This window comes from Prosopis cineraria, unplaced genomic scaffold (assembly GCF_029017545.1).
Source record: "Prosopis cineraria cultivar Desert tree isolate PC_DT_omini unplaced genomic scaffold, ASM2901754v1 PC1, whole genome shotgun sequence".
In the NCBI taxonomy this organism is placed as follows: Eukaryota; Viridiplantae; Streptophyta; class Magnoliopsida; order Fabales; family Fabaceae; genus Prosopis; species Prosopis cineraria.
The window spans coordinates 39643612-39670456 of NW_026555332.1; the positions used below are offsets into that span (position 1 = coordinate 39643612).

The 26845-nt window shown below is 34.6% G+C and overlaps 3 protein-coding genes across 5 annotated transcripts; 2 read left to right on the forward strand and 1 right to left on the reverse strand.

Annotated features, from left to right (window-relative positions):
• Nucleotides 1-479: 479 nt before the first annotated feature.
• Nucleotides 480-11198, forward strand: LOC129316577 (synaptotagmin-5-like). The gene is made up of 14 exons (XM_054960996.1): nt 480-924; nt 1738-1812; nt 1890-1997; nt 4840-4872; nt 4995-5084; nt 5604-5729; nt 5924-6067; nt 6542-6961; nt 7125-7259; nt 8354-8572; nt 8711-8983; nt 9792-9929; nt 10240-10542; nt 10654-11198. Exons 1-14 carry the CDS (start codon nt 670-672, stop codon nt 10873-10875), a joined length of 2541 nt encoding a protein of 846 aa, XP_054816971.1. The 5' UTR covers nt 480-669; the 3' UTR covers nt 10876-11198.
• A 921-nt stretch (nt 11199-12119) lies between these two features.
• On the forward strand, nt 12120-19084 carry LOC129318900 (chloroplastic group IIA intron splicing facilitator CRS1, chloroplastic-like). Of its 3 annotated transcripts, XM_054963910.1 has the most exons (10): nt 12121-13225; nt 14344-14806; nt 14887-15017; nt 15575-15919; nt 16311-16467; nt 16546-16838; nt 16924-16983; nt 17640-17723; nt 18075-18181; nt 18900-19084. In XM_054963910.1, the coding sequence occupies exons 1-9, from the start codon at nt 12347-12349 to the stop codon at nt 18144-18146; spliced, it is 2484 nt and encodes an 827-aa protein (XP_054819885.1). In that variant the 5' UTR covers nt 12121-12346; the 3' UTR covers nt 18147-18181; nt 18900-19084. The 3 variants fall into 3 exon arrangements, with proteins under 3 accessions (XP_054819893.1, XP_054819885.1, XP_054819878.1); XM_054963918.1 differs by lacking the exon at nt 18900-19084 and having other exon boundaries at nt 12120-13225; nt 15698-15919; nt 18075-18629; XM_054963903.1 differs by lacking the exon at nt 18900-19084 and having other exon boundaries at nt 18075-18629.
• Nucleotides 19085-21038: 1954 nt separating this feature from the next.
• Nucleotides 21039-24624, reverse strand: LOC129294453 (caffeoylshikimate esterase-like). Its single transcript, XM_054932844.1, has 8 exons — nt 24366-24624; nt 23882-23911; nt 22865-22991; nt 22625-22771; nt 22256-22386; nt 22029-22169; nt 21746-21844; nt 21039-21472 (listed from the first exon to the last, which is right to left on the reverse strand). The coding sequence occupies exons 1-8, from the start codon at nt 24513-24515 to the stop codon at nt 21245-21247; spliced, it is 1053 nt and encodes a 350-aa protein (XP_054788819.1). The 5' UTR covers nt 24516-24624; the 3' UTR covers nt 21039-21244.
• Between the last annotated feature and the right edge of the window lie 2221 nt (nt 24625-26845).

Sequence of the window (26845 nt, forward strand, 5' to 3'; positions counted from 1 at the left end):
TGTGAGGTAAACAAGTAACTATTCACAAATAACAATACTCATTCTATTTTAATAAAAATAATTTTTATAGTAATAAGTTTAGAATAAAATCATTTTCATTAATAAAACTAAGTATATTCATGTGATAATCAAGTTATGACTCATAAAATAATAACATTTTATCACATTTTAATTTGATAAGAAATGATTTTCTTATAATTTATCTAGAATATAGTTGGGAGCAATTACGTATCTTAACAATTATAATTAATTACAGTTAGAATTGCAGGACTACAAGGTTAAGTCATAATTCATGAGTCTTAAGCTGTGAATACACTTCTCTTGGGGTCCTTAGTTGTGATTTTCCATTTTTTAATGTCACTTTTGCAATTAGTCAGATTTCAGACTACAGATTATAGAACGTACATTTCCCGTATTTTTTACTTTTTCCTTTTTAATTTTTAATTAATTAACGATCCATTCAAGGAAGTCGACTCGTGGCAGGCTATGTTTCTTCCTACTACATCCCCCGTCAAAATGGAAAGCTAAAAGGTTCCTCTGTTAGTTTCCTTTCATGTGCTTCTGTTTCTGTTCATCTTCAATATTCTTTAGCTCACAAATATCTCCTTACTTGATTGATTTCTTCGACCTCTCTATCCTTTCTACCTTATCCATTGCCATGGATGGGATATGCTGATGGTGGATAGAGAAGGTAGAATACAAGATCAGAGATTACAAATCGGTTCGATTACAATGAGCAGAAAGAGAAGGTTGCTTCTCAACGTTGAAGATGCAGCTATTGACTTCTTCAACTATCTCCACGAGGAGAAGCCCCAGATTCTTGTCTTCATTCCTCTGCTTTTGGTTGCCTGGGTTATTGAGAGATGGGCATTCTCTTTGTCCAATTGGGTTCCGCTTGCTCTAGCTGTGTGGCTAACCATTCAGGTGTGTACTCTACTCTCTCTCTCTCTCTCTACCCTTCCTCTTTTGAAATTCTACTTGCGTCCGATAGATTGTAGTATAATTTTTTTTTTTTAAATTCAGTGTGCTTTTAATCGAGTCTGTTTACGTCTGTTTCTGATATTAACCCGCGATTTTCATGAGGGGGAGAGGTGAGGCGGAAGAGTTTCCATCTTTGTCTTGCCTAATTTTTCAGTTCAGTCATGATCATTGGTCTGAGAGTCTGCGGTGAACTGATTTGTATCTTCTTTGCTTCACCCTTTTTCTCTACAAACAATTTGTCTTTTTACCGTATCCATCTGCCATGAATTTTGTTTTACAACAGCTGAACGATTTTTTTTGGGTAAACAGAGGAGTTAGATAAGCTATTGGAGCTCTAAAGCAGGGGGCAATCCTTAAGTGGATGCTTACTAAGTCAACAAGATTCTAAATTTATCAAGAAGTCAGTAAAAACTTAGCAGCTGTTGAAAACTTGATACGTTAGTGACGTAAATACTATTGGGTAGTTGGGCTTTTTAGACGAGTAATGGAAACATTATTGGTCTGTAATTACATCAGCGATGATAACACAGGCACTTAATCTTGAGTACCTCATTTGTGTTAAATTGTTTACGTGTTTAGCTGACTTCAGTCGTATGGAGGAGCTTTTACTCAGAAGTGATATTTGTTGAATAAATGAAAATTCTAAATTCTGGGTCAGATTTTGAAAGGTCTCAATTGTATGTGATATAAGTGCATTTCTCTTTTCTGGCCGATTAATATAGGAGCTGTTGAAAGATAATTTTCTTGTATTTGCAGTATGGGAACTATCAACGCAAACAACTTGTGGAGGACTTAAATAAGAGATGGAATCGAGTCGTATTGAACATCTCGGTATCTTATCCCTTTCTTACACCCTTTTACTTTCTCAAAGAGCTTTATGAAGTTGACTTCAATTCTTGTACTCATAGCCCTCGACACCATTGGAGCACTGTGAGTGGCTGAATAAACTATTGACAGAAGTTTGGTCCAATTATTTAAACCCAAAGCTTTCAAGAAGGTTATCAGATATAGTTGAGGTGAAATTTCTGTTCCTCTTTTAGTTACTACGTTGATGATTGATGTATATTATCGTTTATTTTCAGTACTCGCATTGCTGGTACTTATTTTTTTAATGGTACAGTTGTTTAGCGCATTTTCTTCCATCCATGGCTAAATTAGGCCACTTTAGAGTCTGCTTCAGTTTATTCAAAATAGATGTTGCCCCTATCCCCTAGATAAGAATATAACAACAACAAGCCTTTATCCCACTAGGTGGGGTCGGCTACATGGATTGCAAGACGCCATTGTGCTCTATCATTTATCAAACTTTTAGGAATATTATTAATTAAGAGATCGCGTTCAACAACTTCCAAGAGTGTTCTCTTAGGCCTTCCTCTACCTCTCTTAATCGGACTCAAAGTTATATGTTCCACTCTTCTCACTGATGCCTCCTTTGGTCTTCTTTGTACATGCCCAAACCATCTCAACCGATTTTCTACCATTTTTTCCTCAATAGGTGCCACCCTCACTTTTTCACGTACGTGCTCATTTCGAATTTTATCTTTACGTGTATGTCCGCACATCCATCGTAACATTCTCATCTCTGCTACTCCAACTTTATGCTCTTGCTGTCCCGTTAGAGCCCAGCATTCACTACTATATAACATTGCCGGCCTGATAGCAGTGCTATAAAACTTTCCTTTAAGTTTATTAGGCACCTTACGGTCACAAATAACTCCTTTAGCTTTTCTCCAATTAAACCACCCAGCTTGAATTCTATGTGAAATATCTCCACTGATTTCGCCATCATTTTGAATAATGGCTCCCAAATATCTAAACTTTTCCACTTGAGGTATAATTTGATCTCCCAATTTCACTTCCAAATTATTGTCGAATATTCCTTTACCAAATTTACAATATAAATATTCCGTCTTACTTCTACTCAGACGAAAACCTTTCGATTCCAATGTCCTCCTCCATAACTCAAGTTTACAATTAACCTCTTCTCTTGTCTCTGCTATAAGAACTATATCATCCGCGAAGAGCATACATTTCGGGATTTCCTCTTGAATATGTTCCGTCAAAATATTTAAAATCAAGTTGAACAAATAAGGACTCAGAGATGATCCCTGATGTAGTCCAATCTTTATAGGAAAATCCTTTGTTTGACCACTAGGTGTTCTTATACTAGTTTTTACCCCCTCATACATATCTTGTATGGCTTTAATATAAGTAATCCGTACTCCCTTTTTTTCCAACGCTTTCCAAAGCACTTCTCTTGGTATACGGTCATAAGCTTTTTCCAAATCAATAAAAACCATGTGTAGATCTTTATCTTTACAACGATACTTTTTCATTAATCCCCTTAGTAGATAAATCGCCTCTGTAGTTGATCTACCTGGCATAAAACCAAACTGATTCTCAGAAATACTTGTCTCCAATCTCAACCTGTGCTCAATTACTTTCTCCCACAATTTCATTGTGTGGCTCATGAGTTTAATCCCTCTATAGTTAGTACAATTCTGAATATCTCCTTTATTTTTATAAATAGGAATTAATGTACTTCTCCTCCACTCATCAGGCATTTTCTTGAACCGTAAAATCATATTAAATAACTTAGTTAACCATCTCACCCCTTCTTCACCTAAACATTTCCACGCTTCGATAGGTATACAATCAGGTCCGTTGGCTCTACCATTTGCCATTTTCTTAAGAGCTTCCTTTACCTCCTTATCACGTATTATTCGATAGAATGACAAATTTTGTTCTCCTTCACCAGTTACTAAATCCTCCAAGTTACTAGATGAATCCTCTCCATCATTGAAAAGTTTAGAAAAGTAAGTCTCCCATCTATTTTTAATTTCATCATCTGTAACTAAAATTCTTCCCTCTTCATCCTTAATACACCTTACCTGTTCTAGATCTCTTGATTTTCTTTCCCTACTCTTGGCAATCTTATAAATATTTTGCTCTCCTTCCTTCGTCTCAAGGTTCTTATAAAATTCTTCAAAAGCTTTAAAACGAGCTTCACCCACAGCTCTCTTAGTTTCCTTCTTAGCCATACGGTACCTCTCCCAATTTTCCTCATTGTTACACAAATGTATGGCTTTAAAACAGTTCTTCTTATACTTGATTTTGTCCTGTACACTATTATTCCACCACAAAGACTCCTTATCTCTCGGACCAGAACCTTTCGATTCTCCCAAAACTACTTTTGCAACCTCCCGTATCTTTTTAGCCATATCCTCCCATATGATGTTAGCACTTCCCTGAGATTCCCAAATTCCTTTATCCAAAAGATTTCGCTTGAAAATATCTTGCTTCTCACCTTTTAATTGCCACCACCTAATCCTTGGTGTTACTACTTGTCGACGTTTTTGGATTTTACTCATAATACACACATCAAGGACTAGGACCCTATGTTGTGTCGTAACAGCATCTTCGGGGATCACCTTACAATTTTTACAAAGTCTTCTATCTGTGTTCCTAACCAAAAGAAAATCAATCTGTGACCTTAAGGCTCCACTTTTGTAAGTGATGAGATGCTCATCTCTCTTCTTGAAACAAGTGTTGGCAATCTTAAAATCATACGCCAATGAGAAATCAAGAAGAGTTTGTCCTTCATTGTTTAGCTCTCCAAAACCAAAACCACCATGCACCCTCGCATACTGACCAGCTTCCCTCCCTGTCCCCTAGATAAGAATAAAGAAACAAAATGTTAGGATTACAGCTTAGCCATTAAACACTAATATTGTCAAATGGTGAATCTAACTAGGTTAAACTATTTATGATCATGATCTACATTCTCTTCAAGATGGAGTTGACACCTTCATTTTAAAGATAGGTGAACTAATTACAAGTTCTTTCGTTTGTGTGCAGAAACGTTTAAAGCTGAGAAAACCAAAACTTATAGTAAGTGGCATTCATCTTCCCTTTGGCAAGAATCTCATGTTTGTTGACCAAAACAGTATGGACATCTAATTATGCTGAAATTTTAGTAGAGGGGTATTGGACTGAAGCAGTCTGTGATGTAGGAAAGGGTTGAGCTTCAGGAGTTTTCACTTGGATCTGGCCCTCCTTGCTTGGGTCTACAAGGGATGCAATGGTTAACTATTGGTGATCAGGTATTATTTTTCCTTACATTTCTGATATCATCTGCATATACCATGCTTGATATTTAATGAAAAATCTTACTTTTCTCCTCAGAACTTCTAAATTTTTTAAATCAGATGGGGAAGGAAGGATGCGTTTCTGTCTTCATTCATGTTGACATCATCGCCAAGGGTTTTTAATATCTATTTTATACTACCAAGAATAATTTGTGAAACAAAGGTTAAATCTAGAGGGCTGTTTGTAAATTAATGTTAAATTCATGATTCTAGGATTTTAAAGAAGATTCATGTATGAACAAATTTGAACTTCCTTTTCTACTCTTTGGCATAATGTCTTGCAAGTTGATGTAGATGAAGTATTTTTGTATAACCCATCAAATGCCACCCCCTAAAATTTATAGTTTGAGTTGTTCTATTTTCTTACTTTGCTAGGCTGTTTGTCTTCTTCTTTGTTAAGATCTAAGCTTTATCCTTTAATTCATGGTATATTTCAAAAGTCTGAGATTCTTATATTCTGTTGGTTTTTGACAGCCAGTCCTTAGACTGGGCTTTGATTGGGACACAAATGAAATGAGTATTTTGATGTTTGCTAAGCTGGCTAAGCCTTTGATGGGAACTGCTAGGATCGTGGTCAACAGTCTTCATATCAAGGGTGATGTAAGTGAATGACAACCTCATTTTCTCTTCAAATTTAAGTAAAAAGGCTAACTTGTCATGAAATGAAGCTTACATAAAGTGAAGTAGGAGACACAAAAACAAGCCTACTCCCTCTAGTCCTAATTATAGCATCACTGAGAAACTGCTTTGGTCTATTTATATTATTCTTCTAATCATTCATTTACATTTTGCAGCTCCTAATTACCCCAATTCTAGATGGTAAAGCACTTTTATATTCATTCGTATCAACTCCTGAGGTGAGAATAGGAGTTGCCTTTGGAAGTGGTGGAAGCCAGTCACTACCTGCTACTGTGTTGCCTGGTGTTTCTTCTTGGCTGGTGTGTTTCTTTTCTTATTTTTTTTTAAAAAGAATAGAAATGTATATTCTTTTTACGTTTAGTCTGTTAAACTGTTTTTTATTTTGCTTTCGTAGAAAGTTATTGACTTTGGTTCAGTGTCAACTTTTTAGAAATGGCTTTGCAGAGTAGACATTAAAGCTGACTTTCTACTTCAAATAATTCCAGTCTGATACTCAAGTTCATTAAGATGTGTTTCCATTTGCATGTAGATTTAGTATAAGAAATGTTTGTATAATTGTTATCTATATGTATTAAAAGATCACTCCATCAAAGTGCAGAAGAAACATAAATTACTTTGTCTCTGGGGACGATTTCATTTGTGCAACTTTTTCCATAAAGCTGATTTCAATGTCAAGCTTAGATCTTCTGTATGTTAAACTTGTATCCTTTTCATGTCTGATCACACATGCTCGTTGTCAAGTTTCAAGCTAATTTTACACTCTTTTTATGCAGGTTAAACTTTTTACTGATACCTTGGTGAAAACAATGGTGGAACCTCGCCGCCGTTGTATCTCCTTGCCTGCAGCCGACTTAGGAAAAAAGGCTGTTGGAGGCATTATATATGTCAGGGTGATTTCAGCAAACAAACTTTCTAGGAGTTGCTTCAAGGGAAGCCCTTCCAGGAAGCAAACAAATGGTACATCCAATAGCTCTTCAGACAGCAGCTCTGATGACAAGGATCTACAGACATTTGTAGAGGTAGAACTTGAGGAATTAACCAGAAGAACAGATGTGAGACTGGGCTCAACTCCTCGCTGGGATGCAACATTTAATATGGTCTTGCATGATAATGCAGGAATTGTTCGTTTCAATCTTCATGAGCGTCCTCCTGGCAGTGTGAAGTATGACTACCTAGCAAGTTGTGAAATCAAGGTATGTTATTGATGTTCTCCTTTTTGATCTAGCAATTGGATGGTAGATTACAGCAGCAGGAGCACACCACCTACCACTAATGACTTGTATTCTTTGACAAACAGGTTTTCTTTTTCAGCCTTTTGCTTTTGTATTATGCTAACTTAAATGTTTATTTGATTAGATGAGACATGTTGAAGATGATTCAACAATAATGTGGGCAATAGGACCTGGTTCTGTTATCATTGCAAAACATGCAATGTTCTGTGGAGATGAAGTTGAAATGACTGTCCCATTTGAGGGGGCCAATTCAGGAGAGGTGCAATATCATACTCGTCACTCATAATCTGTTTCCTTTATTTTAACTACCAGATTTGTTTTGTAATTGACACAACTTGTTATGAAGAAGGGGGAAAGAATATTTGGGGTGATATTGATAATTGATAGTAAATTAGGGATTAATTTGTCAATTAAGGCAAAATATAGGAACTGTTGAAGTCTTAAAAAATTGGGGATTGTTTTAGGTAAAAGGACATTGGGGATTTTATTTGATCATCACCATCTCTCTCTTAAATCTTGGGCTCTATGTAAAGCCCCAATTACAATAATTGTTGAGTAGTGGATCAAGTTGATATCTATATACATGCGAGCTATAGTTAACTTAGCCTTTTTGTTGGGTATTGGATAAAATTGATATGCTATAGTTAGTTAGCTTAGCTTTTTTTGTTGAGTATTGGATATAATTGATATGCTATAGTTAGTTAGTTTAGCTTAGCTTTTTTCGTTGAGTATTGAATAAAATTGACTTATATATATATATATATGTGCACTCATGTGCTTGTCCACATGTGATAAAATATAGTTTCATCTTACTAGAATTTTTTTTACCTTTTGATTGACTATTTTATCTTGTCTATATTTCCATCGTTTAATAGTAATTAATATATAAATTTTATAGATTAAAAGTATGGTATAATAAATAATTTTATATATTACAGATGAATATAGATACATTACTAAAATTAATGGATACTCTGTACCAAAAAAAAAAAAAAGGAATACTTTTTATTTTTCATGGTCTATAATTTTCTTGACATCTTGATTCTTGATGAGAAAACCAAATTAAAAGTTATGGTGTTTAATTGGTTCAACCAGTTTTTGACTGATTTTATGGCACGTTGGCTTTGAGAGTCAATTGGAGTGGAAATTTGGTGTATTAGATTCTTATGATAGCGTAATCTATAGTGTACTCTTCTGACTGGTATTTTTTATGATAGAGCTGATGCCAAGGTGCTCTTTCAATCCCAATTTCTATTTAGAAATTGATAATTGATTTGCCTTTTCTTAATGCAGAGAAGTCCTTAGTAACTAGGATATTTTGTTCATGACACCTCTTTTCATTATCTTCTGTAGTTAAAAGTGAGCATTGTAGTGAAAGAGTGGCAATTATCTGATGGTTCGCATAGCTTGAACAACTTACGAATCAGCTCTCAGCAATCACTTTATGGTTCATCAAATCTTCAAGTAAGGACTGGAAGAAAACTTAGCATAACTGTTGTGGAAGGAAAGGATTTTGCTGCAAAAGACAAATCTGGAAAATTTGATTCATACGTAAAATTGCAGTATGGAAAGGTGGGTTAGACCTCTCATAACACTGACGTCATATTGTCATTGATCTTAGACTTCTACAGCACAGTTAATACGAGATTATTCATGCAACTTGAGTGCATAATTATGCTTGATCTGATTCTGCTGTTAGCTGTCATTCAGGTTGTCCATAGAACAAGGACGGCTCTTACCTCAAATCCTGTGTGGAACCACACCTTTGAATTTGATGAGATTGGTGATGGTGAATATCTAAAACTGAAATGCTTTAACGAAGATACTTTCGGAGATGAAAACATTGGCAGTGCCACTGTAAATTTGGAAGGACTGGTGGAAAGGTCAATCAAGGATGTATGGATTCCTCTTGAAAGAGTTAGTTCTGGAGAATTAAGACTTCAAATAGAAGCAGTTAGGGTGGACGATCAAGATGGATCGCGGGTATGCTTCATCACTTAAGAAATAAGTGATCCTTCCAATTTTTGGCACTGCAGAATATCAAAAGGAAGAAAGGACACATCTTGCTGTGACATTTTTATATGGGAGAATTTCAGTTAAGGACCAAGAAAGAGATTTAATTTCAAGTGAGTTCAAAAATGTTCTGGAATTTCAGTTCAGTTTAGGAGAGAAAAATCAAAAGAATTTCAACGTGAAAAGATCAAAATACCTTTCATGTGTTATGCAGAATCACTTGTTATTAATTTTCTTACTGTACTTGTTAATTTATCAATATCACTTGTAAATAATATTCATTTGTCAGACAATCAATAACATTAGTTATTAATCTGCTAACTTTACTTGTTAGTTTACTAACATCAGTTATAAATTGCAAGACCTGTTAGTACTTTACAAATGATGTTAGTAAATTAATAAGTAAAGTTAGCGATTTAATAACTAATGTTATTGCTTTTGATTGAAAAAGTAATGTGAAGTCTTATATAATTATTGACATGTTAATTTATGTAATTTGCAACTTATATTCGTAAATTAACAAGTGAAGTAAGAAAATTAACAACTAGTGATTTTGCATAACATGTAAAGGGCATTTTGGTCTTTTTATACAAGAAATTTTTTGACTTTTTTCTCCTGGATTGAACTGAAATTTCATAATATTTTTGGACTTACTTGAAATTAAGTCTTTTACCTGATCCTTAACTGAAATTCTCTCTTTTTTATATATGTATATAGTCATTTCACATCTGGAATATTCATTGTAACATGTTTTTGTTTTTGTCTTTGAGATATCCAGGGTTCAGCTTTGGGCTCAAGCAATGGTTGGATTGAGCTTGTTCTGATTGAAGGAAGGGATCTTATTGCGGCTGATCTCAGAGGCACAAGTGATCCATATGTGAGGGTGCAATATGGAAACCTGAGGAAAAGGACAAAGGTTATAATACTATAACCACATTTCTTTTCAATGAAACTGAATGCTTTTAGGATTTGCAATTTTATGTTTCCAACAGTATACATACTGATCATACTAATGCCAGTGCATGATTTCCAATTGCCATGTTGCTTTGTATGATTTTGCCGTCCGTTTTCCTCTCTGCGGATTAAAAAATCGCTTGTTTACTATTATACAAGGGAAACACTTTTCGGAATATTCTTTTAGGGGTTTTCTAAACTGATTTTAATTGTGCATCAAAGAATATTATTAGATGGGTTTCCAATTACTAACTAGCTGTTTTATTTGACAGGTCATACCCAGAACTCTTAACCCTAAATGGAACCAGACCTTAGAGTTTCCTAATGATGGAAGTCCCCTATATCTGTACGTTAAGGACCATAATGCTTTACTACCCACATCAAGTATAGGTGAATGTGCAGTCGAATACCAAATGTTGCCTCCAAACCAGATGGCTGATAAGTGGATACCTCTTCAAGGGGTCAAGAAGGGAGAGATCCACATCCAAATTACCAGGAAAGTCCCAGAGATGCAAAGGAGACCTAGTCTAGATGCGGAACCTTCCTTGAGTCATTTACACCAAATTCCTGCCCAGGTAAGACATCACTTGGTGCCGCATATTTTCTCAATTATCACCTCTGTTTACAGATTAAATTCTTTTATATTGTTTCGTCTGACCCCATTATGATTAATTGAACTTGGTCAGATCAAAGAGACGTTGGTAAAGTTTCGGTCCATGATAGAGGATGGGAATATTGAGGGACTTTCTACAACTTTGAGTGACCTTGAAACGCTAGAGGATACACAGGAAGCCTATATAGGCCAGCTGGAGACAGAGCAAATGCTACTTCTCAGCAAAGTAAAGGAACTAGGCCAGGAGATCATTAATTCTTCTCCTTCTATGACCAGAAGATCCACTATAAACTGACCACCTTCTACTTCCCTTTGAAGCAAGTTCTTTCCAACGTTTAATGTTGCTGTATGGTAACTAGGAGTGATAAATTTTGTAAATGTTTCTCACACTAGCAGCGACTCTTATAGTTGCCCATCATTAAAATAAATTATTAAACTTTGAACTATTTGTATTCAAATGCTGTAAATGTAAAGCAACGGATTATTTAGTTGATGCATATTCCTATTCTCACAAGCCGCTGTAAATAATTTCACTTAGGCTTGTGAGTCGGTCAGTCCATCAATGAACTATGTTAAATTGAAAAGTGTGTGTAAATATAAATTTGAAATCGATCTATCGATACGCAGCTATATAAAATTGTATTAAGTTATAATGTAACTCATTTCAAACTCATCATGAATTACAAGCTTACAGTCTAGTTTATAATTATAAAGGCACGTAATTTGTTACAAATGCACAAAAATTATGGCTTTGGAATTCATATTTGCTTTTATATCAGTTTTCTTATTTATTATAAAATTTGTAAACTCGATAGCAACAACGAAGTTTTGTTAGAAAATATGCATGTTGAAATAACTAGAAGGCTTACGTATATTTGAGAGGAGTATGACTTGTCAATATACAACTATAATCCAGTCAATATTACTTGTTTTCATACTTCTACCCATATTGCATGTCGTCGATGTTACCTGAGCTATCCTTTAAAAAAAAAAAATTTCATGTTACATGTCTGTAAAAAAAATCCCCATTATAAATAGGTTAATTGCTAATTTATTAATTAATTACGATTAATATGAATGGTAGACTCTTGAATCCTCTACATTTGTACATGTATAATTTAATTTAAAGAGGTTTATTATTGATTTCATATTGAAGAAGATATTACTCCTTTTGTTGAAAAATAGAAAACATTTTATAAAAGTTAAATGTTAAAAAATATAAGGTATTTTAATTTTTTTAAAGTGTAATTATTATCTTTTTTTAAAATGTCTTTATTAATAATGATTTTATATTTATTATAAAATATTTAATAGAAATAAATATAAAAAAATAAAATTAATTTAAAAATAAATAATTATATTATTAAGGAGTAAAATTTAATTAAAAATATTTTATATTTTTAAAGTGATGGAGTATTTTGTTATATATTTATTGTACTTGAGAAAAAATTACTTGTTTAGTCACGCGCATGCCAACTCAGGAAAGTGGGTGAATGAAAGGTAGGAGTTTCCGTGAGGAATAAGGTTATTGCCAAATCTGAAAATATCCCCACTCCCCGATTGTCCGTTCGTCGAAGGCTAAAAGGAGGGAAAAACGCTATCGCCTTCTCAGGGTGCCCTCAAGACCGAGCCAAGCCAAACGTTTCTCTATGCTTCCACACATCGTTCCTCTCCTGCAATCTGCAACTTTCTCAGCGTCCAAACAACGGCTGCTAAAGCTCAACACTAACAATCCAAGCAACACGTGATGTGATGAACCATATTCCATGGCAGTCAAAATGGCGTTCACTCCTGTTCAATTATCAGAATTACCTCTCAAGACTTCACTTCCTTTGCCCTCTCGCTCCTCCACTCTCAACCTCTTCTTTTCCTCTTCCAGATTGTCATTTCGAGTTCTCAGGCTGTTCTCTTCCCTTCGAACTACTGAGCACAGTGGAGACAGCTGTTCTTATCCCTGGGATAACGACGACCCAAAACCGTCCCCAAAATCTAACTCCCACTCTGCCCCTTGGCTTAACAAAAGCCCCTTTACAAACTCTTCAACCCAGTCACTTGACCGAAAAGCCAACAGAAGTGTTTCCGAATCCGAATTGAATACTGAGGACCCAATAAGTGAAGCTGAGACTTGGTATTTTGATCAAGACAAAGGAAAAAACGCGATTGAGAGAATAGTTCATGGGTTGCGGAACTTGGGGTTAGGATTAGACAATGAGGCGGAGGAAGAAGAGGGAAATGAAGTGGAAGCCAGTGATGCAATGCCAGTAACTGGGAAGGAGAGACTGGGTGATTTGTTGAGTCGAGAGTGGGTTCGGCCAAATAGTATGTTGATTGATGATAAAGGCTATGAGATGGTTTTTCCATGGGATAGAGATGAGAAGGATGAAGTAGAGGAGAGTGAGAGGAGATTGAAGAAAAGGAAACTGAAGCCGCCAACTACGGCGGAACTTACACTTGAGGAGCAGGAGTTGAGGAGATTGAGGAGAGTAGGAATGGAAGTTAGAGATAGGATTAGTGTACCTAAAGCTGGGCTCACGCAGGCTGTGCTGGAGAAAATTCATGACAAGTGGAGGAAAGAGGAGGTGGTGAGGCTTAAATTTCATGAGGTTCTTGCACGGGATATGAAGACGGCTCATGTGATAGTTGAGGTTTGTTGTTGTCTACAAGATTTTTTTTCTCTCTCTCACTTTTACGTCTCTGAATCACAAAAAGTAATTAGTAATTACTTCAACACGCTAGACGTCTTGATCCATTTTAGTAGCTGCACTGAACGTAAATCCACATCATTTTGAGTCTTTGAGGTCACTGGAGAGTTTTCTGACTTCAACATGCCAATCTATTATCAATCTGAAACCTGTTGGCAGCGGTGTTCTTTGGCTGAGACATACTTTTTTGGTTGAAGACAGTAAATGTAGAACTTTTCTTCAATTTCATCTCTGGTAATTAATTTTTGGAGTTCCATTTGATTATACCACGCCTATGCGGAGATAAGGAGCATAATAAAGATATGCATTGTTTTTTATAATTGACCAGAACCTTATCTTTCGGTTGAGTATGCGGAGTTGTATGGCCATTATTAATAATTAATTTACTAATTTTATAAAAAAAAAATTCTGTTGTTCTAGGCAAACCAATGAAGTTCCATCATAGGCAAACCAATGCTGGGTTGAATACACCAAGTTCCATTTGATCGGACATCGTTTTTACTTCCAGCTAGGCAAACCAATGCTTGTACTGTATACAAGCTGTTAAGGAAGAGCGAAAGAAATGCAAGAAATCCATATGATGTAGGTGTATGTAAAATTCAAACTCAGTGGTTAAGTAGTTTGAAACTTGAATTGTTATAGAGCTTTACAACTTTAAAATGATATAGAAAAGGCACAACTGTAAATTATTATATTTATTCTATTTTAATGATTTTGTATGAGAAATGTGGGAAAGGGTATGCTTTTTGATTTGTCAAGGCAAAAAATGTGGATACTTTATAGTTTATTCTAAAGAATTCTTCACAAACCTTTCGATTTTTGTTAAATAAATGCCTTATACTGCAAGCTTTTTGACTTTTCAAAGAGTGCGTTCCATATTACATGTTGCACTAAATGCTAATAGTAAATGTAATTGGGTTTCCTGCCAAGGCTTTATATGTCAGGTCTGTTATCATTGCTTCTATGATTGACAATAGTGCAGAGTAAAATACGTACGTTCTATTTACGATATATGTGTTAAGAAACAAATGCAAGAACTGACTTCTTGTAATGCTGGGCAGCGTCGAACTAAAGGATTAGTCATATGGAGGTCTGGAAGTCTAATGTTGGTATACCGTGGATGTAATTATGAAGGGCCCACATCTAGGTGCCAATATAATGAAAGTGAAGGTGATGGCCTTTTTGCATCAGATGTCTCTCCTGGCAGTTCATTAGAAGCAGATGATAGTAATGCAACCTCATCCCTGGAAAAGAGTAACCTAGTTGTGAGGAATCAATGGCCTGAAAACTTGACAACAGAGGAAGCAGAGTACAACAACCTGATTGATGGTTTGGGTCCTCGTTTTGTTGAATGGTGGGGCACAGGAATACTTCCTGTTGATGCTGATTTACTTCCTCCTATAGTTCCTGGTTACAAAACACCTTTCAGGCTTCTTCCCACTGGAATGCGCCCTCAACTAACCAATGCAGAGGTCACTAATTTACGGAAACTTTCTAAGTCACTTCCTTGTCATTTTGCATTAGGTATTATTCATTTTCTACATATCTTTATTGCATTTGTATATATGCTTTTGATAAACATCTTTTGCCGACAATTAATAAAGGAAGAAACAGAAATCATCAAGGTCTGGCATGCGCTATTCTTAAGGTTTGGGAGAAAAGCTTAGTTGTGAAGATTGCTGTCAAACGTGGGATCCAGAATACAAACAATAAGATTATGGCCGACGAGCTCAAGGTTTGCTCTTCGTAATTTCCTATTTATAAGGATTACTATTTTTGCAATTGTGCTTGTATCAAGCCAAAGACATTGCATTCTGGACAAAGTGCTTACTGTTGAATTAACATATCAAGCTTAGCTGTATGCTAAATCTTGTTTTATCCTGCTATAATTCAGTTATCCATTGAAGCATTTTCCTATGGAAAATTATCATGAGAACAAGTTTTTGTTCCATAATCACATCATCAGCTTTTAATAATCTAAGAAAAGAATAACTATAAAAAGGTAATTATAGATCTGAAGAACTAACACGCCTTCATATTTCAATTGTCCCAAAACTAAATTTCCATAAACTAAAATCTTCATTCTTGTTATCATGGGGATAAATCTCTGTCAGAATGGAGATTTAGATATGCATTCTTTTGGATGAATCTATATAATTTGACGGAAGCAACATTTTGTTTACATTAGCTTGTGAGTTGCTGTTTAATTACTGACACATGATATGCCAAGAGTACAGAGTAATGCATTAACTCTGTTGAGTTAAATATGTTTGATTTTCTTTTATGCCTCAGAATTTAACAGGAGGATCGCTGCTGCTAAGGAATAAATATTATATTGTACTATATCGTGGGAAGGACTTTGTTCCAGCAACCGTGGCTGCAGTTTTGGCTGAAAGACAGAAATTGGTTAATCAGGTGCAGGATGTTGAAGAGAAGGTGAGGTGTGGAACTGTAGATGCCGTTCCATCAGGGGAAGATGAAGTAATAACACAGGCAGGATCACTGGCTGAGTTCTATGAGGCTCAAGCACAATGGGGAAGGGATGTATCTGCTGAAGAACATGAGAAGATGATGGAAGAAGCTGCCAAAGCCGAGAACATAAAGCTTGTCAAAAAAATTGAACATAAACTAGCTGTTGTAAGTGTCAACTTATTTTATGAAGTTTGTACTTTAAGAATGCATTTGGAGATATAAGCATAGATGATAGATATGGGTTCGGCTGCAGGCCTTGGTTTGGAATTCTTGCTTGGTGAAAATATAAGTCCAATCAACTCATTTTTCCTCAATAAATTTTGTTGTTTTAGGCTTTGTCCACAAGTAACATTAAAAGCTTGAATTTGGACTTTCAGATTTTCTAAATCTAGCACAGGTGGCTGTTTCTATTTTATTCTTTCACAATACAGGTTTATAACAATGCAGATTACACAGCTGAATGGATAGAGATGTTTATACTGATTTATATAAATTTAAATTAGTATTTCTATTTTTATAGCAACACTTAATTTGATTTATGCTCATTTATGGACAGGCCCAGGCCAAAAAACTTAGAGCAGAAAGTTTGTTGGCTAAGATAGAAGCATCCATGGTTCCAGCTGGTCCTGATTATGACCAGGAAACAATCACAGATGAAGAGCGTGTGATGTTTCGCAGGGTTGGTTTAAGAATGAAGCCATACTTGCCACTTGGTGGGTAATTTTCTGCTGAATTAAATTTTCCATTATGTATCATTGCAATGCTAACATTTTGTTCATGATAATCTCCAGGAATACGTGGCGTTTTTGATGGTGTCATTGAGAATATGCATTTGCATTGGAAGCATCGAGAACTAGTAAAATTGATAACCAAACAAAAGACCCTTGCTTTTGTTGAAGACACAGCAAGGTTACTGGAATATGAGAGTGGAGGAATACTTGTGGCAATAGAAAGAGTTCATAAAGGATTTACTCTTATATTCTATCGAGGAAAAAATTATAAACGGCCAATTGCTCTGAGGCCTAGAAATCTTCTAACCAAAGCAAAGGCATTGAAGCGTTCAATAGCCATGCAACGCCATGAGGTTCAAACTTTGCATTGACAATTGCTAATCTAATCATCTTTTATATATCTGCAGCGTTATATTTGATCTAGTATTTATCATGCAGGCTCTGAGTCAGCATATAACTGAGTTGGAGAAAACTATTGAACAAATGAACAGAAACCTTGTAAGTTTGTAACATAGCAATATAGTTTTTGTCTGTTTTGTTCTGTTTCATGTTATTTTTGTTGTTTCTTGTTTGAAGGTTTCTTGTCCTCCAGCAACTTGTACTTTTATCTATATCTAGTTCAATATATTCTTCTGTATAAGGAAGTTATAATCCGTCTAGTTGTCTTTACTGGGTGCACTTTCAGTAAGATATTACTCAAGAATTATTTGACAAGACCGACACGCCAACCTCACCAAATATTTTTGGGCTTGAGCGCCTCTAATCAGTTTTTGCATTTTAAAATTGGAGAGATTTCTGCCTTCCATGCTGAGACTGAAAAATGATTTTCCTCTCGAGCATGAGTTTTATGTACACCATCCCATCTTAGGAAGTTCAACAAAGCTCTGATCTTGAATGTGGGAATGCTTCTACTAATCATTTTGCAAAACTGTCTGGGTTCAGCAAGAAGAAATTTCCTTTTCTTTTTCTAAGAATATTTATGTCCTAAATTTGATAGTTTTCTACATTTTTGCCTAACATTTCATTGATGCTCTCTCTCTGCTCACTAGCATGGGATGATAATATTTATTTTTGACATATAACTTAATCACTAGAAGGTTTCTCAACTGTGTCGACATGAACTAGTCTGAATTTTTCTTTTCAATGATTTGAAGGATATGTCTCAAGGTTTGGAACCTGAGGATAGTTGGAGGATGAAGTACCATAACCACATGGACCAGAACTCAGAGTTCACCCTAGTATGACACTGTTTGTCCCTACTCACTCCTGCCTGCTTGCGTTGATGAAAATATAAATTAAGTCCTGGCCATCGTAATTTAATGTTAGCAATAGTATTTATAAGTTCCTGTTCTTCAGTTTTTCATGAAAGACTTGGGTGGTTAGTTTTGGATCTAATTATAGAGTATGAGATTGGTTGTAAACTTGTAACCTTTATTTCCTTCTTGTCATTTGTCTTCTCGAAGAGGGGAAAAAACTCCCTGGAGAAAGGGGAAGTTGTTGGAAGAGCGTTGAAAGAACAAATTATAAAAATATTTTACGTACAATTTTATTTTTTAATAATTTATCCCATTGTTGTTACTTATTTGCAGAGTGAGCAGGAAGACTCTGATGGTTATGACAATGGCAGGGGTTTTGATGAGGAAGATGCTACTCGGGAATGATAGAAATTCTGAATATCCAATCTTTAGAGATGATGGCAATCCTAAGGCTATGCAAAAGTCTTCCAGTCCTGTTTGGTCCAATCCAACTCGAGATGGTCTCAGTCTTGTTCGGTCTGTATAGACATCGGTCCTTCAGGACTAAAAAGACTGAAAAGACCAGACTATTTCTTCAGGTTGGACTGGACAAGAGACTAGGCATCCGGACCATTTGGTCTAGTCCAGTCCTATTAATTTTTTTATTATAATTATAATTAATTTATTTTTGACAAATGTTTGAATTGTAATTGATGGTAAGGAGATGATTGTATGAAGATTTGTTGAGTTTGTTTCTAAATTGTTATTGTAATATAGTGTTGTTAAATTTTATTGAGTGTTGTTTTTGTTAAAGTTATAAATTTAAATCATTTGGACTGTAACAGAAATATTTTTTTCTTATTGTTGGAAATTATTATGGATTTATTATTATTATAAGTGTTTTTACTATTTTAATTGAGTTTATTATGTTAAAATGGATTATTGCCTCTCATAGAATAAAAAGGAAAAAAAAAGCTAAGTGAATATTGAATTGATAGGATCAGTCTCCCAGTCCTATGGACCAAGTCCGGTTTTGTTAATTTTCGAGTTATCACTGAACAAGACCGAATTACGAGTTGCCTAATTCAGTCCTTTTCATGAAAAAGTCCTTTTCATGAAAAAGATTAGACTTCAAGTTAGGGTGAAATTCAGTATCGTCCTGTTTTTTGTGCAGCCCTAGCCATCCTATGAAGGCAGTTTGACATATTTGTACTAAAATTTCCATTTGTTCTGAACTGCACCTTTGATTGCCTGCAACCTATTAGCTATTAGGTATCAACCTTGCTAACATGAATGGTTTACTCAGAAGTTCATAAGTAGGATTTTCACGTGCTGCATTTAAATGTAATGATCTCATTTCTCAAGCAGCATCCATTGCATTCAGAAAAATGAATGCTTAGAGAGAGAGAGAGAGAGAGAGAGAGAGAGAGAGAGAGAGAAGGGGGCACCAGGGGGATGATGAATGTAGGGATGGGACGTGGATCCCACACACTATCACATTCTTTTGCGTGTGTGTGTCTCTTTCTCAAGCATGAATGTAGAAGATTCAATTTTTTCACTTATTTAATTCTGATGCCATGCCACAAACTAGCTGTGTGATTCATGCGCCTCCCGCATATAAACTAATAGACATAATGGGTTGGTTGATGCATTTGCGCTAGATAGACTTTAGTTTTTTTTTTTTTTGGGGGGGGGGATGCACCCCCTCAACTTAAGAAAAATTATAAGAGTTCATATGTTTTAATATTTTGCACCTTCTGGTCTAACTTTAAAAATGTTTGGGTTCTAAAAAAAGTTATTCTTTCTTGAAGTTAAGGATGATATTATCAATTGTCAAAGCAATGATAAAAAAAAACCTTTTTTTATATATGAAATTTGTGAAAAATTGATTGTAAAATGCATGGGAGATTTATTGATAAATAATTGTTTAGTGTCTTATATTAAAAAAAGATATTTTCCTAACATTGATAATGAGATTATTGTTTAACAATTTCATAATTTAAAGTCATGTAGTGTGCAATATTTTTTAAATTGTTAAATTATTTTTAAATTATTAATTTTAAAAAATGTTGTACCCCATGACTCAGGGTTTTAGCACCGTCACTGGATGTACTGTTGTTTTTTTCACCGATTTTCTAGTACCAATGCATGCAGCAAGCACAGCATAGGAATTTTGTCTTTGATTTGTCAAAGAATTTATTTGCTGTTTTAAGCTATGAATAATTATTGTTACGTTTCATCAAGTGTATCATATGATATTTAACTTTAGATCTTCAGTAATCATTCTGTAATATAAATAGTAATTAAGAGGCCAAATGAGAGTAATTTAAATAAGATTTGAATTCGATGAGTGGCTTAAGTTCATTCACTCATTAAGTGTCTCAATTATAATAATTGAGTTTCATCAATGTTTGAAAATTATCAAAATACATTTTCCTCCAAAAATTTAATATAATTTTTATGATCATAGCACTTCTCACATATGTTATCCCTTCCACAAATGTGAGATTCAATACTTTATGAGTATGATATAATAAAATTTCTGACAATCGTTTAATTAAATTGACTAGTTGTTATTGTGTTACATAAGACACTTATCGAGTAATTCATCGGATTCAATTCCAATTTGAATGCTTCTTCCTCTGTTTATAAATCTTTGGAGCTGATATAGAGGAGTTCGACTTGATCACGTTAGTCTGCCCGCCTCTTTACTTGATATGATGTTCGCAAAGATTCTTCATCCCTCAGTAAAGGATGATTCCTTTCTCATACTTCTTTTCCTAATATTTTGCTTTCCAGAGGTTTTATAGTTTGCTTCTGTGGCATAACACAGCCACTAAATGAAAAATGCCTGAAGATGCAATGTGATTACAAAGAATTTAACACACTTGATAAGAGAGAGTATCTCTAACAACGTGGGTTTGATTTTTTAGGAAAATTGTTTAGAAATAAAATTCTGAATACACTAAAGTTCGCATTACATTTAAATTGGTGGATTTGATAATAAGTACCTAAAAAGGAAAAACTATAGTTTTGTTAGTGTATGTATAGCTATGCCCAAATTAAGATAGATTCAACAGTTCACCACGCTTAGTAATTTTTATTGTTGGAGCAAATTGGTCCCTGCAATCCATGTTATAAATCCCTCACCTATTGGCTATTATAAGCAAGATTTCAATTTTATTTGCTTTAGCTTCAATAGTTTTGTGGTAAAACATAAGCCTGGGATGAGATGTCTGAGTCTCAGAATTCAGTGTTGATGTTTTTCTGTAGCAATTTTTAGTATCTTTGACAATTTGATTCAAGTAGATTCTTTCCATAACGATGCATGAACTGAGAAAATTCTGGACAGCAAAATATGAACAGCCAAGCAAATAACTGTAGATTGCTATCCAAGCACTGAACATAAAGTAATTGATGATTGGCAGATTTTGTTGTCTCCCTAAACCATTAAACATTTATAAATACATAAATCAATATTTTGGAATGGTTAGTTTTGCAGCAAACTGTTCTTGATAGGATGATCAATGTGTATTCTGTCTGCTGCTATGCTTGTCAAGCCAAGATATGATATCATCAAGCACGCTAAATATAGTCTCATCAGGTTCACCTCCAAGTAGATCATGGTAAGCATTCTTATAAAGGCGGAACTTCTTGTCCTCAACTCTAGCTTTTTCGTACAAGGCCTCGCTAGCTGATGGATCGGTTATTATGTCAGATTCTCCATGCATGATCAACAATGGCAGAGAGACCTAGCAATTAGAATTATTTAAGTTCCACTAGAAACACGAACAAAAAGCTACTAATTATGTCCCTGCCTTGCTCATGATGCACATATGTTAAAACCATTGGAGTATTTTACGTGTGGTTAACAAATCTGAGGGAGGGGGGGATGGAAAACTTGTTCAGTTTGTATCCTTTCAGAATCCTTAGTTAGCTTTTAATATCCGATGAATTGTAAGTTCAAATTGGAGGAAGAAAGACAACTAAAATGTGTTAAGAAGGAATCAGAAGGAGAAGTTTACTTCTTCCAATCGTTGTTCTATCTCTTGTGTGGCTTTAAGCAACTCCAGTGCAGTTCCTAGCCTTGGTTTATCCTTGTACATTAATACATTATAGGGTGCCTGATGCAAATAAGGTAAAATTATTGTGAAAAATGACAGAAAACTAAAACCTAAGGGGAGTATGCAGCACTACACTATTAACAGCAAAAAGACAGACATGGATGCTTTTCTGCATTTTTATCATGTCTCCAAGTCAAGCACATCTTGATGTATTTATTCTCAAGTCATAAGTATCAACACCTACCAATTTTCTCTTGTTCTTATCCCTAAATATATTCTCTTTCACCTCTTCCTTTTGTGGCACCAGCTTAGTTTTGGGGAAAACCTTGGCAACACCAATAAGTATCTGCTTCAACAACCAGTGAGGAAGCATATCCTCTGCAAACTACCCAAGAACACTGGTTAATTTGCCGTCATAATAAAAAGGAAGAAGTCAAAGATCTTCATCCTGCTTGAAATTCACGGAGATACCTTGCAGAGAGGTGCGATAAGAGCAGCACCATCCCAAGCAGTAGGTTGTTTGAAGTGCAGCTTCAGAGCAACGGCTCCTCCCATTGACTCTCCTAACAAGAAGCTAGGCAAGTTTTTATATTCCACTTGTTCTGTCATACATAACCACCAGAAGTAAGTGGAGAAAATTTTGAACTAAAGGAAAATCAGAGAATACTGTAAAGCAGAGTCAATAATCAGATTTCTTGATAAACCAATGATTAGGAAGTCTCACAAGCAAAGACATATGGGCTACTATTTAACACAACTAAAAATCCTAAATAAAGGAAATGATTATCATGCATATATATAACCAATGTCCAAAATCATGAAATGAAAAATCAATCTCACCCTTAATTTTGGAGAAATGCTCATTAGCATCGTCAACCAGGTTGTCAAAGTTAGGAATATGGCCATGAAGACCTTCTGAGAGGCCGAAACCAGGGTAATCCATTGCAAATACTCCATATCCTGATGATGCTAACTTCCTTGCAACTCCTTAATGTTACATACGAAGATAGAATGAAAACCCCTTTATTTACTTTCCCTGATACATAAACTAAGTTTGGAAGAGCGTAGTTAAATTCATACCTTCAAAGAAAAAGGTGCAAGTGTCTCCATAACCATGACAGTAACAAACAATTGCTTTCAACGAAGCTTCTTCTGGAAGCCAACTCTTAGAGAATATTTCTAATCCTCTGGAGTTCACCTCATAAACCTTCACTCACATGATTGAAATGATTTACAAAATATTAACCATTTCCATGACACCATAAACTAGAGAATGCAGAAATGAGAAAGCTTTAGTTTAACTTAGGAACGAAGCTACATCTCATGCCTCTACATTTTCAACACGAGAGGTGTCCCATATGCTCCTTTTGGTATCTAACCTGAGTATGAATTTTCGGCCATGAACCTCAGTATCACTTACTGAAAGAAATGAAAAAAGTTATATAAATGTAATAAGAGTGTATAAGTGAGTATATGACAGCTCCCTCCGAATCATCAATTTATCATGCAAAGAGAATCCTCTTGCATTGTAGTTTCATAGCAGATTTACTATCCCTATCTGATTTTGCAAATTCTTATCTTTATCTCTCTGTTTTTCCCCCCATTTGGTTAACACCTCTTCTTTTTCAATCATCCAGAAAAGTTTGAATGCCTCCGTGTCCGTGTAATGTATAGAGGACTGTTCTAGTTCTATTAAACTCATATAATATTTTCTTTTATATTTAAAATTGGCGCGAACTTCTCTTGAAATAAAAAAAGATTTTATATTTCAATCAATTTAATTTTAAAATTTTATCAAAATATCCTCTATTTAGGTTTAATAACATAGATTTCCGTCAACGAAAAATAACTGTATAAGTTTTATTTTAATAAAGAGATGTGCGCGTGTTTTAAATTAAAAAGAATATTACTGTTTTTATCACAAGATTTGTTCATTGATTTCTCAAAAGTTTGATGGAAAGGTGAAAGGAAATATATGGCGATAACGATAGTACTAAAGAATTCTAATCTCTTCTTTTCTGAAAAATGAAATAAGGTGGAAATACAAGCAAGACAAGTCAAAAGCCAAATATGCACAAAACTTTCTGATTGCCGTACCTCCTTCATCTTCACACCATCTGCAGGGGACTGCAGAAAATTCAGAAATAAAAATGAACCATAAATATCATGTGTTTAAATTCTATCAATACAGAATATAAAATCTATTACAAGTCACACTATTCATGGGAAAGTAACATCACGACTTCTATTTGTTGGCAAAAGAAAAATGTCTCATCTTAGATTTCATACAATATATAGAAAAGCATATTTATTAAAATTTAGAACATAAAAAGCATAAAAAAAGAAAACTGCATTGTTTCCAAGTCATAATTATTATAACTGATCTCGGATTTCATGTACGCTAGTTATACATAAATATGATTATTTTTTATCATTCTTGGACACTGTACAGCCACCACCTCAGACACAAACTGATATATGTTACTAAAGGAAAATGAAAAGCCTGGTAAAAGACGATGTTCATGTAAATGCTTCATGGCTTGTGAGAAGCTGAATATATTTCTGGGTTTGGAAGAGGTACCCGCAACAAGCAGTGATGAAGGTCTGACTGAATATGCTTGAAAGCTTCACGAGCTCGACGCCTAGCAGGTGCCTCATCCAAGTTGGAACGTAAGATGCTCTGAAGGTCCTCACTCATTTCTTGTATTGCAGCTTTAGCGCTTTGTTCCATTTCACAGCTCTCTGAGAGACTCTGAGTGAAAGAGAAAGCACAAGATACAACAGAATGAGCAGTTCAGTGAGAAGAGAGGCTCCAAAAGAAGCGGGAAGGTAACTGAAGAGAACAGAGGGTGCCAGAGGATTGGTTGATGAATTAAATATTTCAGAGGAGAGTAGTTAAGTCTTTCTCACCTCCTCATTTATGTCTCGCTGTCTACCTTTGACTTGACCTTTTATTTTAGTACCTTTTGGGCCAGCATTCCATTTACCTTATATATATATATTTAAAAAAAAATGTAATTTTTGAGAATCCACCTAGAGCTAACCTAGATGGCAAGGGTGGTGGTGACGTGGTGGGGCGAGAGGAAAATAAAGAATCAAAACCCTTGTAATGTTGATTATTGAGAATGAAAGTATTTCGATGGTTTAAGGAATGATAAAACTGAAATTTAAGGCGGCTTCTTGTTACATTTCTATCAAGAGTGGCTTGCTGGATTATTAAGTGAAATCAGTGTACTGGTGATAAATTAAGCGCAAGTCGGTAACAAGTTTGTATTTTCTACATAATATTGCTCAGAAAAGAATCAAGTTGTGGATTTTGATGCATGGATATAGTTTGTAAGTGTATTATTCTCTATTTATTGTAGAGCTTGGGTTGATTGAACTTTGTCATGGTATATTGTTACTAATTCGAGCTTGGGTTCGTTGAACTTTCTCATGGTATATGGTTACTTATTCGACGTTGGTTGGAGTAACCTTCCCATGGTACATTGTTAGAGATTTTGAGCTTGGGTTGTCGGCAAAGCCTCCCTATGGACCAATAGTAATTAATAAGTTTGGATGGGGGAATATGTTAACTCCCATGGTGATGATACTTAGATGTAATTGAGCTTGTGTGTGTGCGTTTTTTTTTTTTGGTGGTTACATACAAGTGTTCTCTTATTGGAGGGCATTTTATTTAAAGTATAATTGGACATTAAATATGAACATATCTCCTAATAAAAATTTGTACTTTAATTCAACATGTTGAAAGAGATTACTTCTGTCCACTCGATCCAACTTGTGTTGGATTTTCTTCTCAAAGTTTTAATTAATAAATGTTGAGCTTTGATTGATGTGACGTATCTTTTCATAAATCATGTATACATGTTAGTTTTAGGTGTATAATTCTTTTTTCTTTTTTCCCTTCTATCCTTCAGTTTCTTCTTGTTCAAACTAATTTCAAACCCCTACTATAAGAAATTATTATTACCAATAGCAATTTCATGGTTACCTCAAAAATGTCTTTGACTTATTTATTTGATGCAAGTACATATTTCAAAACTCAAATTCAAAATTCTATAATAAGTGGGTTCAACTCTCTAGTTGAACTAAGTGCTCATTGATTTTAAATGTGTAGTTTTTATTATAATATCAGTTGATGTTTCTTCTTTGACATTATAATATCAAAGAAACATACGTTTGCATGATAAAAAAGAAATTACTTCAAGAAAATTAGTTATTTAGTCTTTATAATTTTAACTTAATTGTAATTCAATCCTTAAATTTTAACTCGTAATTTGGTGTTTATAATTTTAACTCAATTGTAACTTAATCTATGAACTTTGACTCTTGCAATTCAATCCCCGTAGTTTTAACAATTTAAATATTGATCCCTATATTTTAAAAAATAAAATTATAAAAATTAAAAATATTTTAAAAATTTAAAGATTTAAAATGTTTAGTAATTTAAAATATCAACCCCTAAACTTTAATAAAATTTTAACCTTTATAATTTTATTTTTTAAAATATAGGGACTAATATTTTAATTGATTAAAACTGTATTTTAGGAATTGAGTTATAATCGAATCAAAACTATAAGTATTGAATTATAATATATCAAAGTTTAGGGATTAAGTTGTTATTGAATTAAAACTTCAAGGATGAAATGATTAATTTTTTTAATTATTTGTTTATTTCTTGAACAGTCTCACTTGTAGGAAGACAAATTTGGTTGTTATTACAGGTAACGCTTCTGCTAACAAAGGGAAGGAGAAGAAAGTTTACCTGTATGTAATTTTTTATGGCAAATTTAATAGCATGCACTCAATCTTTTGCCAGTCTAGTATTTATTTAAAATATAAACTTAACAACGAGAGAGGATGCCCGTGAGCAATAAAATCTGAAGTTGACAAAAAAACGCTGCGACTTGCTTTCAATTGGCTTCTGGATGATAAAGAACTGTATACCATAAAATACAAGATCGGGAAACATGATTTAGAAAAGATGAAATACCCCCAATACTGGTCGTCTTTAGCACCTGCTACGAAAAAGACGGATTGAAGCAACATAGGCCTCGGAAA

Coding starts and splice junctions, on each gene's coding strand:
- LOC129316577 (XM_054960996.1), top strand. CDS start 670: ATGCTGATGGTGGATAGAGAAGGTAGAATACAAGATCAGAGATTACAA. Junction 4,873..4,994: donor TGAGAAAACCAAAACTTATA/GTAAGTGGCATT, acceptor TCTGTGATGTAG/GAAAGGGTTGAGCTTCAGGA. Junction 8,984..9,791: donor ACGATCAAGATGGATCGCGG/GTATGCTTCATC, acceptor TGAGATATCCAG/GGTTCAGCTTTGGGCTCAAG.
- LOC129318900 (XM_054963910.1), top strand. CDS start 12,347: ATGGCAGTCAAAATGGCGTTCACTCCTGTTCAATTATCAGAATTACCT. Junction 16,468..16,545: donor GAAGCCATACTTGCCACTTG/GTGGGTAATTTT, acceptor GATAATCTCCAG/GAATACGTGGCGTTTTTGAT. Junction 17,724..18,074: donor AGAACTCAGAGTTCACCCTA/GTATGACACTGT, acceptor ACTTATTTGCAG/AGTGAGCAGGAAGACTCTGA.
- LOC129294453 (XM_054932844.1), bottom strand. CDS start 24,515: ATGGAACAAAGCGCTAAAGCTGCAATACAAGAAATGAGTGAGGACCTT. Junction 22,992..23,881: donor ATGGTGTGAAGATGAAGGAG/GTACGGCAATCA, acceptor ATGTGAGTGAAG/GTTTATGAGGTGAACTCCAG. Junction 22,170..22,255: donor TTATCGCACCTCTCTGCAAG/GTATCTCCGTGA, acceptor GTTCTTGGGTAG/TTTGCAGAGGATATGCTTCC.